The sequence below is a fragment of the Rattus norvegicus genome, chromosome 1 (assembly GCF_036323735.1).
Source record: "Rattus norvegicus strain BN/NHsdMcwi chromosome 1, GRCr8, whole genome shotgun sequence".
Taxonomy (NCBI): Eukaryota; Metazoa; Chordata; class Mammalia; order Rodentia; family Muridae; genus Rattus; species Rattus norvegicus.
Genome location: NC_086019.1, coordinates 19,872,561 through 19,888,066, shown reverse-complemented (window position 1 = coordinate 19,888,066; position 15,506 = coordinate 19,872,561). Strand labels below are relative to the sequence as shown.

Sequence of the window (15,506 nt, the reverse complement as noted above, 5' to 3'; positions counted from 1 at the left end):
CCGCCCCAGCAGGATAGAATATGTCATCAAGCTATGAGCCAAAATAAACCCTTCCTTAAGTGCCCATCCAAACATTTAGATAGAGACATGAGAAACCTAACATATATGATTATAATCTTATCCAGTCTGATTTTTGCTCTTCTCTATTCTGTCTTTCTGGCTTACAATGAAATTAAGAATGCATTTGTCATGTTCTGCCACTTGATAAATTTAAATCTTCTTATTTTTATCAATAACTTTTGCTAGTAAATCTCTTTCAATATATAATAGGTCGTGTGCTGCATAGCTCTTTTTTTTTGCCAATCTGATTCAAAGTAAGCCTATTTGGTGGGCGAGAGATCCTCAATTGAGGAAATGCCCCCACCAGACTGGCCTGTGGGCAAGCCAGTGGGGAATTTTGTTAATTGATGATTGACACGGGTGAGTTCATCTCAACATGAATGTTGCCAGCTCTAGTCTGGTGGCCCTCAGTTGTATAAGAAAGCAGGATGTGCAAGACATGAGGAACAATCCACTAAGAAATACTCCCTTTTGACCTCTGCATCAGCTCTTGCCTTTTGCTTCCCACCTTGAGCTCCTGCCCTGATTTCTCTTAGTGATCGAGTGTGGCCTGAGGACTGTAAGCCGAAATAAACCCTTTCTTCTCCAAGTTGCTTTCGGTCATGGTGTTGTATCACAGCAATGGAATCCCTGACTTAAATAGCTCAAAATTAATTCATAGCATGTCAAAACATTAATCAGAATTGTGCTTAAAGATCAGAATATTTTAAAGTGGTTCTTGATAATTTTGGGGGGCTTACAGATATTAGCTGAGGGATCACATACAGTTCTTAGAAAATCTTTACCACATCACACATGGTTTAAAATGACCTTCTGATAAAAGCCATAAGTTTAAGTTTCAGGAGACAATCTGAAAGACAGTGGTTCTTTAAATCCTTTGAAGTGTTATTTTGATCCCAACATAAATTTGTGAAAAGAGTCAATGAAAACATCTTAAAATCTTTCACTGGGGCTGTGAATAAAGCATGGGGGTAATGGCTGTCAGGCCATGAATTTAGCAAGCAGAGGTGCAACTCATTTTTGTGGTCGTTGGAATAGCATCAGTAGCGATATATAAATCAAAGCTAATTTCAATCTACTATCACTACTAGTATGCTGATTGGTATGTGTGTATGTGTGTGTATGTGTATGTGTGTATATATGTGTGTGTATGTGTGTGTATGTGTGTGTGTATATATGTGTGTGTGTATGTGTGTATGTGTGTGTATATATGTGTGTGTGTATATATGTGTGTGTATATATGTGTGTGTATATGTGTGTGTGTGTGTGTGTGTGTGTGTGTGTGTGTTCAGTTCATGACTTCTGTGAAAGCTCTGGTTCTACATGCAGAAACACTCTTTCAGGCTACCATGTTAGAAACTCCAATCTATATTTCCCCATGAATACCAAGGGCCAACTTGTTTCTCTCCTAGAATGTCAAGGTTTCTGAGACAGCTTTTGTACTAGAAAAACAAACAAACAAACAAAAACACAAAAACCAACTTCTTGGGTACATTTTATTGTAGGAGAAGTTGAGATGTCTTGGTTTGAAAGGGAGTGCAAGCTAAGATGACCCTGGCATACAGCACCCTGAACACTGGAAGTTCAAGCTACAACAATCATGGGATTGGAGGGCAGAGATTATAGGGCACATCTGGATTGGGATCTGCTGATGGCTGTTCAGTACTTGAAAGCATAGTTATACTCAGTGTTTCCACCTGTACTGTGCTCTTTTAATTATTAGAAATCAATGTATTTGTTACTTTAAATATTCTGCATCACGTATTTGACTTCCTTATGCCTTTGCTTTAACAGATAAATCATTAACAAGAACCAGGACTACAAAATCCACGAGTGAATGGATAGGACATATTAGTCTCAGTCACAGACCTGTGCAGCCTCCTTCTTGGAAGTTGAAGTAGCCGTGGGCACAACGGTCACATTTCTTCCCTGCTACTCCGGGCTGGCACCAGCATTGTCCACTCGCTTCACAGTCAAAGGATTTAGAGCCGAAAGAATTGCAGTTGCAGGGAATACATCCCCTTCCCAGTTGCAGGCCAAAGGTTTCAGGCTGACACGGAAGAGAAAGGAAAGCTAGTGATTCTCAGAAAGCCAGCTGAGACCCTCAATCTAGACAGGGCGGTAGCGAAGACCCGTGGGCCACCAGGTTCTGTGGTGGCATTGATAACTGTCTACTACTTAATAGATTTCTTTATTTTGACAATGTGAAAAGCATACTTACTTGAAAATGTTATCAAAATTGTATCAAAACAGGCAGTGTCTATGTTTTTATCTGAGTCTCAGCAGCCTTTATGGTCATTTTTTGGTTCCAACAGCAATGGTCACATTTCTGGTTTTAACTTAAAGTTTTACTCTCTTTACACTAAACTGATTACTTCCCAATTTTGCAAACTTGTTTAAAATTCTTTTAAATGTTCAATATTCTAGTCATCGAAACCACTTTGTGAGGAGAGATCAATTCATTACACTAAAAGGGTAAAGCCTTGTCTTTTATCCAAGTTTGAAGACTGTAGATCTCACAGCTATCGGTACCACATCCCCTTCCCATCAGAGGTTGTATTACTAGCTTTGAAGACATTCTTGATATATATGTTATCAGGGTAACTGATTAAAAAGACTGGGGGATTCGGGAATTATCAGTAGTACTAGGAAAATGGAGAGTATATATTCTACTTAAAGTTCACTACTTTTCTTTTATAAATATAAAGTATGCCACATTATTATGGCATTTTAATCTGGAAAATTACTCTCGGTAATTACTTCTTTGTCAAAATAATTTGTATTTAGGAAGATTAGACTTCATAATTACTTCTTGGTAAAAAATTAATCTTGCCATTTATTGGGAATCACGAAAAAGAGAAATGAATAAGCTTTCTCAGATTTTTAATATTATTGTCAGCAGTATTAGAAATTTGAAAAATTAAAATTACACTGAGAATTAGACTTAATATGACTAGCTAAGAATAGCTGTATTGTTTAAAATGTACAATGAGTTGATTGAATGTGATAATCATGTTAATTTTTACTGCCAGCTTTATTTTAAGTTTTAGTTATAATTCAAATTTATCATATTAAAGTAAAAATTATATAGCAGTGACAATAATGAATAATTTTTGAGATTAAATTTACCTATAAAAAGTAAAGTAAAACATTTTTATTCACACAAAAAAGTCATTTCAATGTAAAACCCTTAACTTTAGAGAAATCTGCTGTCAGAACAATGAGTAAATAGCAAACATGCTCAGTACACAATGTTCACCACAGCATGTAATCATAGCAACACTCAAATCTTCACAGTTAGAGATGCACCAAATAAATTATATTGTAATATATTAATACTATGAAATGAGAGGCAATTAAGTCAACTCTATTTTCAAGTAGTTTTAATGATAAGAATATATTTATGATGCAATGCCAAATAAAAATTCTAGAAAGCAGCATACACATTATCTAGACTATAATTTCACTTACATAATGTGTCATCGCACTCACACAATGAAACCCACAGGGACACACACACACACACACACACACACACACACACACACACACACATCCAGAAACACACACATAGAGACACGCATACAGATGTACACAGAAACACAGATACACTCATGCATGCTCACAATATGTCATGGACACAAGCACTGGCAGGCGAGGGCACTTGAGTGAGGTTGGCGGAAATTCCAAGAGGATGTTGGAATCCCTGGGACATGACTGGCTGTGAGCCGCCCAATAGGGAAGAAACTTTGGAAAGTGGAAAGTTTCTCTTACTTTGTGTCTGTAAGCGTGAGAATGTATTTCTTGTGTTTGGTGAAAACGATGAAATTAGCCACATCTTAATTTAAATGAAACGAGATTAAGTTAACATCTTCATTAACTAATTGCTTTAGCTCTTAATTCTCTAGAAAATGTCACTTTTGATACCTTAAATTCCCTTCAGCTAAAATGTTTTGGTTTGTCCATAGACATGCTTTTAAAAATACTTTACTTTTTGTGAATCAGTGCTTTTTCTGCATGTATGTGTGACACCATGTTGGTGCCTGGTGCCTGCAGAAGCCAGAAAGGTGGTATTGGATTCTCAGGAACTGGAGTTACAGAAGATTAGGAGTTAGGTACTAGGAATCAAACCTGGGTTATCTGGAAGAGCAGTTTAACGCTCTTAACTGCTGAGCCATCTCTCCAATCCCCACGGCCATGCTTACTGGAAACTTACACACTGAATGCAATTTTGAAAGCATAAACACACCAATTTTTAAAAGACAAGCTTTCAGTCAGGCATTGTCTAATTTCTACATTTGCAGTTTGCACACTTAGTGACCAGTCTGCACACTTAGCGATCAAAATTATTTGAGAAAAGATCTCCAATGCAATTCATGGGCAGCCCAGGAACACAGCATGCTCAGACAGCCATGCAGTGCCTACCCGCACAGGGGCCCGATAGGCTCCCCGAGGGCACCCGCTGAAGCCGCTGGAACCCCACCGCCGCGGAGACCCCAGCACCTGCTGTGCTCTCCGTGAAGGCTCCTCCTGATGGCGCATCAGCCTGCTGAGGCTGCACTGTTTTCCTACAAAGCCTGGTTTACACATACATCTTCCTGTTACAGCACACTGTGATGACACAGAGCCCAGGGGACTGCAGTCACAAGGCTCACAGAATCGCTTCACTGGGTCCCACCAGGTACTGAACTTTAAGACCCAATGGAAGGAAAAAACAAGGAGACAAAGCAGAATGATCATGTGATATTATTCAAGAATTACAGGCAGGGATATTTTGACACTTTCTACTAAAGCCCAGCCTGGAGCCTGAAAATTACTTTCTTCTTGTAAGAAAATGTATCTACGTGTCAGGAGCTAAAATCTACAGGCTCCAGGCGCCTGCCTTATGCAGGGTAGGACCATCATTGTAGGAAGATACTGAAGACGACATTCCAGTTGATGGGATATTTCGTTTCAGCCAACTGAAAAGTCTAAAACCGTATGGAAAAATCTTCACTAAGTAGAACATTTATTCACTGAAACTGACTTTAAAAGGACAGAACTTGAGGAGGTGGCATTTGCTAACCTCAAAGGAGTTGCACATTTTAACTTCCCCAAGGTAAATTATTGAACTCTGAATAGACTAGAATTAAATCTATGTTATTTGATGGAGAAATACTTAAATTACAGTAATCACTATATAAATTCCGGAGGTAGGAGCACAGGTCAACGGAAATGTTGAGTTTTCTGTATGAAAAAGTGTTTCAGTGAGTACAAATATCTCATCTTCAGAAGTAAACAAGTCTGCCCCCTTTGTTCAACATGAGGGTGAAATCCATCACTGAAAGGTGAGGGTAATCCTTACCTTACACTCGTCACAGCGCTGCCCCTGCACATTGGGTCTGCACTCACATTGTCCCGTTTTCCTGTGACAAATCTCTGAGAAGGAGCCATTGACGTTACAACGGCACGCTGCAAAGACAAGACACAAGCGATGAAAACACAGTCTTACAGATTACAAATATGGATTGGGTAGCCCCTACCTGAAATGCTTGTGGCCTGAAGCTTCTCAGATTTGAGACTCTTATTACGTTTGAAATATACGCATAGACTTCTCTGGTTGAACATTCCTAGTCTAATAATATAAGATTTGAAGTGCTGAAAATCTGTAGGAGAGTTATTAAAGAGAACTGAAGCCATGAGAATATCAACACCTGAGTTCAGCATTGGAATGTCTTCTAATGTGCTGGGTCGTCTTTCAGCAATTATTTGTTAAATAGTAATTCAATTATTTAATCCCTGCAACATCTCTCTACATTGTAGACATGCTTGGCACATCATTCTACTTAAGTATCAATACGATTGTTATAATGACCTTGAGAATAAAGACAAGGAAGCACAAAGAAGCAAAAACATATAATGTCACATGTGTGGTAACTGTTATAGCAGGTCCCAGAATCTGCTTGAGCCATGAAGTTCCCCATTTCTAGGTTCAGTGCTTTTACCTTTTAGACACATTGGGGTAACATCTAATTGTCATATTCCAATTATATATAATATATACCCCTGGAAGGCTGGAGCACTTTTGAGGAATTATCAGTATCGATAATCCTTTTGACACAGCATTAGTATCATTTGTAATAAAACATTTTCAATATGATATTATTTACTACTGCCAGTTTTTTACTAATCTTCAATAATAAGAATACTTTTAAATGAATATGTATCCCTTTTATACCACAAAAGCATTTAAAAGAACAAAACATTATTTCAAATCTATTAAAATGAAACATAATGATATTTATAATTATATATTGCTAAAAACTCACTTTTATTTTACAATTTTTATTTTTCTCCAAATGTAGGAAGTATAGTAACTTTAATAACTTATCTTTTTTGCATTAGAAAAGTTTTGTAAAGATATTCTGAAACATTACTGACTATGTAAGTCTAAAACCTGTTTTAGTTCTCAGGTATGAGCAGTAATTAATGGCTTACTCTGCTTTGGATGTGTATATTTTTAATGGTATAGGCAATTGTACTTATACCAGAATAAAGTTGTGAGGGGGAGGTGACATGGGATTTAGTCATACATGGCTTTGATAAGTATGTACAACATCACAGTTGATGAATTTCTTGTCAATAGATACAGTGAAATCTTCTGATACTATTCTGTTGACTTGGCTCTAGGTTCTAACACTCTTAATTGCTTTTCAAAGTCCCTCTTCCATCAATGTTTGGCCTTCTCAGTGACCTCCAATTTGAGACCATAGAATTTGGCCCAGCCAATTAACCATTCCTTCCTCTCAGTCAAGAGCCCAAGGAGAGTCTACAGGTGGAGTCTAAGAACAGAGTGAGAAAATAAATCATTAAAAGTTCACTTTCTTGTGAACATGAAAATTACTCTGCATATTATAACTTTATATATAAATTTCTCATGTATATTATGTACAAGTTTTGCAAATTTCAAATTATTTAGAATCACTAACTTGACCTTTTAAAAGTGGGAACTACAAAAGTAAATTTACCAGGAAGGTGGTGGTGACTGATAAATGTGACCTAAAAATAACAAAAGTAATATCAGATTTTTATAAGTATTCATGAAAAATATAGGGTACATAACTTAAAATATTTCTATATACTAGTGAGATATCTATGAAATTTATATTGACAAAAATACAGTTTTAATAAGAACCATGTGTGTGTGTGTGTGTGTGTGTGTGTGTGTGTGTGTGTGTGTGTGTTTGTGCGTGCTTTAAGATGGTCCCAGTTTGTAGCCCAGGCTGGCCTAGAAATTTGTGATCCTTCTGCCTTAACTTTCTGAATGCTGTGATTACCACGAGTTTAGCACCACGAGTTACAAAGTTAATATAGATGTGGGCTTACTTTCTGCATAGAGGAGATAAAATACACCTGAAAATTATAAAAATATTCAGTAAAATATTTTATAGATTTTAAATCAAATTACATGCTGAAGAGCCTTAAAAGTCACAAGCAGATCTATATTTCCTGGCAAACTAATGGTGATTCTTATGTTTAGTTGTTGCTGTTCTCAGATTTTTCTCTCATGATCTCACAGTACTTCAGGCCATGGATCATAGTAAAATGAGTTGAATGTCCTTAGCTTCGTGGAGGGAGTTATCGGAAGACATACAGAGAAACCGTGAAATGGATTAACTAGACCTAGAATTAGTGAGGCACCAAGAATTATGACTACACAGGGAGACCACTTCCAAAACTGACAATGGGAGGGATCTCCTGAATCACAAGCTTGCCACATTCCCTGTACCTACTACGTCCATTAATCCCCACAGAAAACGTGTGACCCTTTGCGTATGGGGAAACCATTCCTAGAGTCACATAGCTAGAGACTGAAACTCCCAGGTATGCACATGAACAGAAAACAGTCTTGAGTTCTCTGATGTTTCTGAGTAATGCCAAATTCCATAGTGTTTAACGTTACTCTGGCCTCGTGGGAAATTTTTTTCATCTTTACTAACTTGAGTATTTCTTATTTACATTTCGATTGTTATTCCCCTTCTGGGCCAACATCCCCCTAACCCCTCCACCTCTCTTCTCTATGGGTGTTCCCCTCTCCATCCTCCCCCCATTCCGCCCTCCTCCCAACAATCACGTTCACTGGGGGTTCAGTCTTAACAGGACCAAGGGCTTCCCCCTTCTACTGGTGCTCTTACTAGGCTATTCATTGCTACGTATGCAGTTGGAGTCCATATTTAGAAAGTCGATTTGCGGTTTTAACGAAATGCCAATTATTCTAGAGGGTGATTTATTTTGACTTACAAATTATCATTCTGAAAGGATAGAAAGCTAATACTCGGCATTATAATTTATGAGAGAAACTTCTCTTCCTTTGTGATGGGTCTCCAGGCAGAGCTTCCTTCGGTTCCTGCAATTCTGTAGTTCCTGGTCCCACCTCAGCATCGAGTCTCTTCTTACAACATTAATTCCACAGAAGTAAACGACTGTTAGCCTCATAGCTCTCTTCCTAAAGATTCTAACAGTGATGTAGATAACTGACAAATAGATCATCAGAACACTGACATGCATTCATATTTTTGTGCTCATTTTTTTGCATATCGTTTACTATAAAACAACTGTAAAATCTGAGTATCATTGAATTCTATACGTAAGGAGGAAAAGATTAGAAGAAGAATATATTGTAGCAAAAAGCCTCAAAACTTTGAGAAGCATTCTATAAACAATTCCGGAATGTGAATTAATCAACTCAACCAGCAGGTGCCATTCCATAAAAGTATTTACTTATAAAATAAAAAGAAGCAAAAACCTGTAAAGTCTTCACATGAGAGCAAAACCAGTTAACACCTGCTGATAGGTATTATGCAATAATATAGAGACATGATTTATTTCAATCAAATGATTAAGTTGATACTAATGAAAAAGTCCAAAGAAGCCTGTATCATTTCTAAACTCCTTTGTTAAAGATTTCAATTCAATTAAAACAAAATTCCTTTGTAGGCATAAGTACAAATATGTGTACCCCTTGAAAAACCAGTATTTAGCAATATGACAAGTTTTAAGGATTTATTCTATTTACTGCTACAAGAAATATTTTGAAACATGCAGACTTCGTGTCCTCATGGGCATTCGTCATCCATGTATTACAGATAATTTCCTGGTCTCCCATCCTCACTCGAGAGCTCATCAGCTCCTCTGAGGTATCATGCATCAATTCTGTCAGGGACATCAATAGTTCAGGACTTACGTTGACAGTTCTTTGCATCAACTGCATCTCCAAAATACCCGTCAGCACAGAGCTCACAGAACCGGCCTGTTGTACCTGGCTTACAAATCAGACAGGAGCCAGACAGGCTGTCACAGCTGCCAGGGATGGAGAAGTCAAGGTTGTCATTGCACAGGCATGGCTGACATGATCCTCCAGGTATGGAAGGTTGTCCAAAATAGCCTTCCGCACACCTAAGGTGATAATTTCCAATAGTGAGATTTTAGTGTGTAAGGACAGGGGACAGCAGGAGGGGAACTCAAGAATCCCACCCAACACAATATTTACATTTCTATCATATTCCTCTGCGAGAATAATGGCTTAAGTGCTCCTTTCCTCAACTGCAGAGTGATTTTTAAAAATGCCTTTGCGACAACTGCAGTATAGATACAAGATGAAACGCTGCCTGTTTCACTCATAATTAGATTTCAGCCAGAAAAAAAAATCCTGTCACTGACATTGAACATGAGACCAAAGAAAAGCAAGAATCTGTGGCTGGCACTCTGAATTAAATCTAGGTTCATACTACAAAGCCTTTGTAATATAGCACATCATTGTCTCCACCTCCAATTGGTTGTTCTCTATCCACATATATAAAGTTCATTTTTTTTCTGATGTTCTTATAGCAAGAACTTATGCAGAAACAAACTCAAATACAACATTTGTCAGATAGAAATTGTGACTCAGAAAATAGTGACACTTGGCTAGGAGCTCTGGTCACTTCTGAATTAGTAACAGTTTTGTATACATTTGCACATAGATTAAGATGGTAGGTTCAATGAAGTTCAATAACTCAGGAGGGGTCTAAGAAGAAATGCCTGCCTGCTATGATACTGCATGAAAGGGCAAAGCTGAGAGGTTACCCAAGTTCACATCAGAAAATTCTAGGTTTCCATAAAAATAAAACCCAACCCCAAACTATATTTATTTGAAAAAAAAACCTTTAAGTTTATCATGTATAAACTGTGGCAGAGAAATTATATACAGCTTTTCCTATCCACTTGTCCCTGATGTAGGTGTTTTACAGTGCTGCCCAGTGCTACCGATGTTCAGATTCACACTGGACAAGGTCTCACTTCCATTCAGCTTGGTCCTCTCAGTTAAATGTTCTCATGCTTTGCATGAAACCACACTCATCAAAGAAGAATTGAAATAGCATTAGAAGGCTGTGGCCAGTGTACCTCTCTTATCTGTGGCATCTTATGAAATAGAATACTCTGCAGTGATGATGGAGAGTGAGGGGAAACAGGAGCACAGTACAAGAATATCATTAACTTCATGGTATACAATACCTGTGTTCGGCTCAGATGCAGAAATATACTAGAAAGAGGCTTTCTATCATTTGGAACGCAAGGGTTTGGACTCCAATATGGGGTAGGAGGGAAAGCATTAATAACATTATTAGGTTGGTGTTGTTAATTTGATGCAGATACATTTATCACTCTTAGTTTTATTGAAGCTTTATAAGTGACAATATAACGATACAGATTTGAGGTTTTATCGTCATCTTTTAAAACTTTTTAAATTATAATCACAAAATGGTTTATAAAATTATGGAAGCTGAATATTCAGAGAATAAAAGAATATTGCTACTAATTAATATTACTAATTATTACTTATAAATTTTATTTTTCTTGGATACTTTTATTTACATTTCAAATGTTATTCCCTTTTCCTGTTTCCCGAACATAAGCCCCCTATTTCATCTCCCTCTCATTCTTCTATAAGGGTATTCTCCTCCCCAACCACCCCCCTGTTCATGTCCCCCTGAGATTCCCCTACACTGGGGGGGTCCAGCCTTGACAGGACCAAGGGCTTCTTCCATTGGTGCCCAACAAGACCATCCTCTATAAATTTTCTACTATAGACAATGAAATGGCACTACAGTGCATAAAATTTCCTCACAATCACTTCTAGAGTGTGTTCAAGATAAATAATTAAGGATATGTCTTTGACTAGTAACCCGATTTTTACCTTATTTGATCTTTAGATATTATGATAGTATCTACATATATTCACATCCCATTTGGCTTATCCTAAGAGTGCCTTTGGCCAGTTAGAATGGGTTCTACACCAGACAGTATCAAACCCCACAGAAAACTATTACTTTCATCTTGCCCCCTTCAAAATGCCTTAGTGACCCCAAGAGAGATGGAACTATTTAATAGAGTATTAGACATTTTCTTAACAAAGATAGCAATAAGTCCAAATTCTCCTGGAATTGAAAATATATACAGAAAATATAACTAAAAAGAATGAGGAAACAAGCATTTGCCATTTTAATTTCAGGATTATATATATATATATATGTATATACATATATATATATATGGAAAATGTGTGAATATCTATGACAACTCATTGGCCACTTGACTAAAGTAGAACGATTTTCTCCCTCCAAATGCATAGTAACATGTGAGCAACCTCTTAAACAGTTAAACATTGGTTTTTATTACTGGTGTGTGGTGTTTGCACATGCATATGTATGTGTGCAACCATAAATGTGCATGTATGTGTGTATGTGGTGTGTGTGTGTGTGTGTGTGTGTGTGTGTGTGTGTGCATTAGATTTTAAAAAGAGGTGAAAAGTTGAGGGATGTGGCCACCCACCCATCTCAAAAATTATAACCCAGAATTGTTACTTTTTAATGGAAATGCAGGGACAAAAAAATGGAGCAGAGACTGAGGGAAAGGCCATGCAGAGACCACCCCACCTTGGGATCCATCACACCTGCAGACACCAATCCCTGACACTATTGCTAATGTCAAGAAGTGCTTGCTGACAGGAGCCTGTTATAGCTGTCTCCTGAGAGACTCTGCCAGCATTTAACTAAGACAGATCCAGATATTCACAGTCAATCATTGGACTGAGTCTGGGGACCCCAAAGAAGGAGTTAGGGGAAGGACTGAAGGAGCTGAAGGGGACTTAAAACCCATGGGAAGAACCACAGTATCAATTATTTGGATGCCTCAGAGCTTCCAGGGACTAGGCTACCAACCAAAGAGTATTTATAGAGGGACCCGTGGCTCTAGCCACATATGTAGCAGAGGATGGTGTTATCTGGCATCAGTGAGAGGGGAGGCCCTTGGTCATGTGGAGGCTTGTTGCTCCAGCATAAGGGGATGCTAGAGGGGTGAGGTGGAAGTGGGTGGGTGGGGAGGGGAGCACCTACTTAGAAATAAAGTGGAGGGAGGATGGGATGGGTGTTTATGGAGCAGAAACTGGGAAGGGGAATAACATTTAAAATGTAAATAAATAAAATAACCAATTAATTTTTAAAAAGAGGGAAAAAGGTTCCATTAGGGATTAAAAAGTTATCCTAATCATGGAGAATATTATTCTGTGTGTCGATTAAGAATAAGAATTACTGTTATTACTTTTTGTGTGATCTAATTAAAATTAGTAAATATCAATCCCATAGCTCTTCCCAGACTCTCAGATTTTCTCTTCAGCATACTAAGTTGAATGTGAGATCTCAATCTCTTTCACTTTCACCAACAATGCAGTGTGAAGACAGTAAAAACAATCTGTATGATTCTTTGTTAAATATGGGCATCCTGGCTATACTTTTTCATATTAATTAATTTTTCAAATCAAATTATAATAGTTTAACAAAAAACTCTTTAAATGTAAATGTGAATTCAAGCCACACAACAGTTCTGTAGCTGAGTGGCTGCTGCTAGTTTAGGACAATATTATTTATTATAGGAGGAGAAATACTAATGAAAATGAATGGCAGACATGGAAACCAAGGAGGATAGAAAAACATGGAATAGGACCGATGGACCTCTGCCTCTTTCTGTTCCATCATTCCTTAATTCGGTTTTCTGTTATCATCTGTGACCTACATTCCCATCCCCATCTTCCTTAAACTTCAAAAGAAGAATAGAGGAATCAACAGAGCCATTTTATATTACATTATTAGAAACAAGGAATCGTATTATTCTACTATACAAGCACAAGAACTACACACTTGCTTATCTAACACAGAACAACTAGAGATACCCAAGAGTTAGAATCAAAGCCTTTTCACAGTGGTGGAGCTGAATGCTGGCAGCTGAACAAGTGACAGTGCCTGGTTCAAGTTTAGAATGACTGCAGTCTTCCAGAGAGAAAGCTACATCATCAGAGGAGGAGCCTGCAGTCTAACCGGGTTGCCTAGACTGTACAATGCTCTCATTGCTTCCCATTCAGCTAAATGCTGGCCTACTCACATGGTGCCTGTGCCAAACCAGAAGGCACCGGTGAGGCAGTAGGCCCAATTGGACACCTGAGCACAGCCCAGAAGCTGCACTGGCAGGAAACAGTTGTTGGGCACAAAATATGGTGCTAGATCCAAGAGCCGATTGCTCCTTCCTCGTAATGATGAGATCACTTGTGCACAGCCTCTAAAACCCTCAGCTGTTACAATTCTGATAACAGTGTCATGAAGGAAGTATACTTCTCTCTATGCAGCCAAGACCCAGGGACTAAAGATCACCTCTTGGGCAGGAAATGGCTGCAGAATTACACTTGAGGGTGAATGGACTTGATCCAGATTAAGATGCTTCTGAAGTAGAGAATATATAAATGATATTTATGATTTGAAATAAAAAAACTCCATTTATATCTAAAATGAATCTTGTGGTTAAAACTATAGGTGCACTTTCATAATTGTAAGCCTTTGGAGTCAAATTGCCTTTCACATTTTCAAGGGTTACTTGTAAGTAGCCTTTGGGCTTCTCTCTCTTCAACTAGTGAGTTCTCCGTATTTGCCATTTGGGGAGAAGATGGGTTTAAGGAATCTGCACATTGTACTGTTTTATATTTTCCTATAGTTGAGGCATCATGGATTTTTGATCGTCTCTATGATGTATGATCTGTTGTTTCAGCAGTAGACGCTGAAGTTGGGTATCAACTGTCACTGACCCTTCATTAGTTTCATGTTCTTTGCTTTAACTTTCCTATACTGTCCAATGCTCACTTGGTCCCTTCGTGCCTGTGGAATGCTATTTCTTTCTGCTTTTCTAAGCAATAAAAATCTAGAATCGAATCATAATAAATGTCTCCTTGTCTTAATATCCTAACTTTATTTCCATTATGAAACTATACACAGCATAGAGACTACCCGAGAGTTTCCAAGCTATAATTAACACTTAAAATCCTAAGGACTCCCCTTAATAGTTTGATCCTTGGCTGTATTTACAAATTTCACTCCACCTTTGTTGGTGGGTTGAATTGCTTGTGTGTCATTCCCTCAATTCAAGGAGCAAATCCATCTTGTACAATATGCCACAGGAAAAATAGGAAAATGGGAATATAGTTCTGGAATGTCTAGGCTTTGAGTTGTGGTTTCTAGTGGCTTCTCACCTCTTGTAAGTCTTGTTCAAACAACAAAAGTAGGGTGATTCCTCAGCAGAGTGGAGGGGAGGTGGACACTAAGTCCATGTTACAGAGCTGTTGGCTTTTGTGTACCATTGGAAAAGGAAAAGCCAGCCTTCTTCAATAAATGACACCATGTATATCAACCACACTCCTGAAGCAGTCACACAACAAAGTGGATTCCACGCATTTGAAGGATTTTGTTTGTTTGTTTGTTTGTTTGGTGTGTGTGTGTGTGTGTGTGTGTGTGTATGTATGTATGTATGTGTGTGTATACATATGTGTGCGCACGCATGTGTGTGTGTATGTCTGTTTTAAAGAGGGAAGAAGAAATTGGACTAGAATGGAGGTGAATGGATTTGGAAGGAGCTAAAGGAGCAGAATGAATACAAGAAAATATGTTGTATAAAATTACAGAGAATAAATGCATTATTTAAAAAAATGAGTTGATGGGAGTCAGAAAGAGACAGAGAAATAAAGATATAAATACTGTCAGATTCCAGTGTTATCCTCAAAGAAGATAAATGGTTCTTGAACAATTGTTTCCCTAAGAGTGAGAAGGAGGAGGAGAGAATTAGCTGAAATATTGGAATGGAAAGCTAATGGTGAAGACCAGGGAAAGGAGAAGTCAGCTGCAACATACTTGGGCACATCATTTTGGACTGGTCAGCCACACTGTGTCAATTCTTCTGAAACACTCATAACCACAAACACTCGTCTACTGAGTACACACATGCACACAAACTCCTTGAACTGCATCAACTGGTTAGAGCTCTAATTCATGATGGCTTGCAAAAGAGAAAGGAGAAAAACTCTACTTATCTAGTCCATTCTTCTAAGGCAT

General features: G+C 38.0%; 1 protein-coding gene across 8 annotated transcripts in view; it reads right to left on the bottom strand.

Moving 5' to 3' along the window:
- Lama2 (laminin subunit alpha 2) overlaps positions 1-15,506 on the bottom strand; it is a 647,931-nt gene that overhangs the window by 251,990 nt on the left and 380,435 nt on the right. For 4 of the 8 annotated variants that reach the window (XM_063264627.1, XM_063264628.1, XM_063264630.1 and 1 more), the window contains 4 exons: positions 9,284-9,495; positions 5,405-5,511; positions 4,486-4,749; positions 1,930-2,110 (listed from right to left, as the gene is read on the bottom strand). In XM_063264627.1, the coding sequence (XP_063120697.1) occupies positions 1,930-2,110; positions 4,486-4,749; positions 5,405-5,511; positions 9,284-9,495 (764 nt within the window). The remainder of the gene's footprint in view (positions 1-1,929; positions 2,111-4,485; positions 4,750-5,404; positions 5,512-9,283; positions 9,496-15,506) is intronic. The other 4 variants (XM_063264632.1, XM_063264637.1, XM_063264642.1 and 1 more) reach the window with 1 other exon arrangement.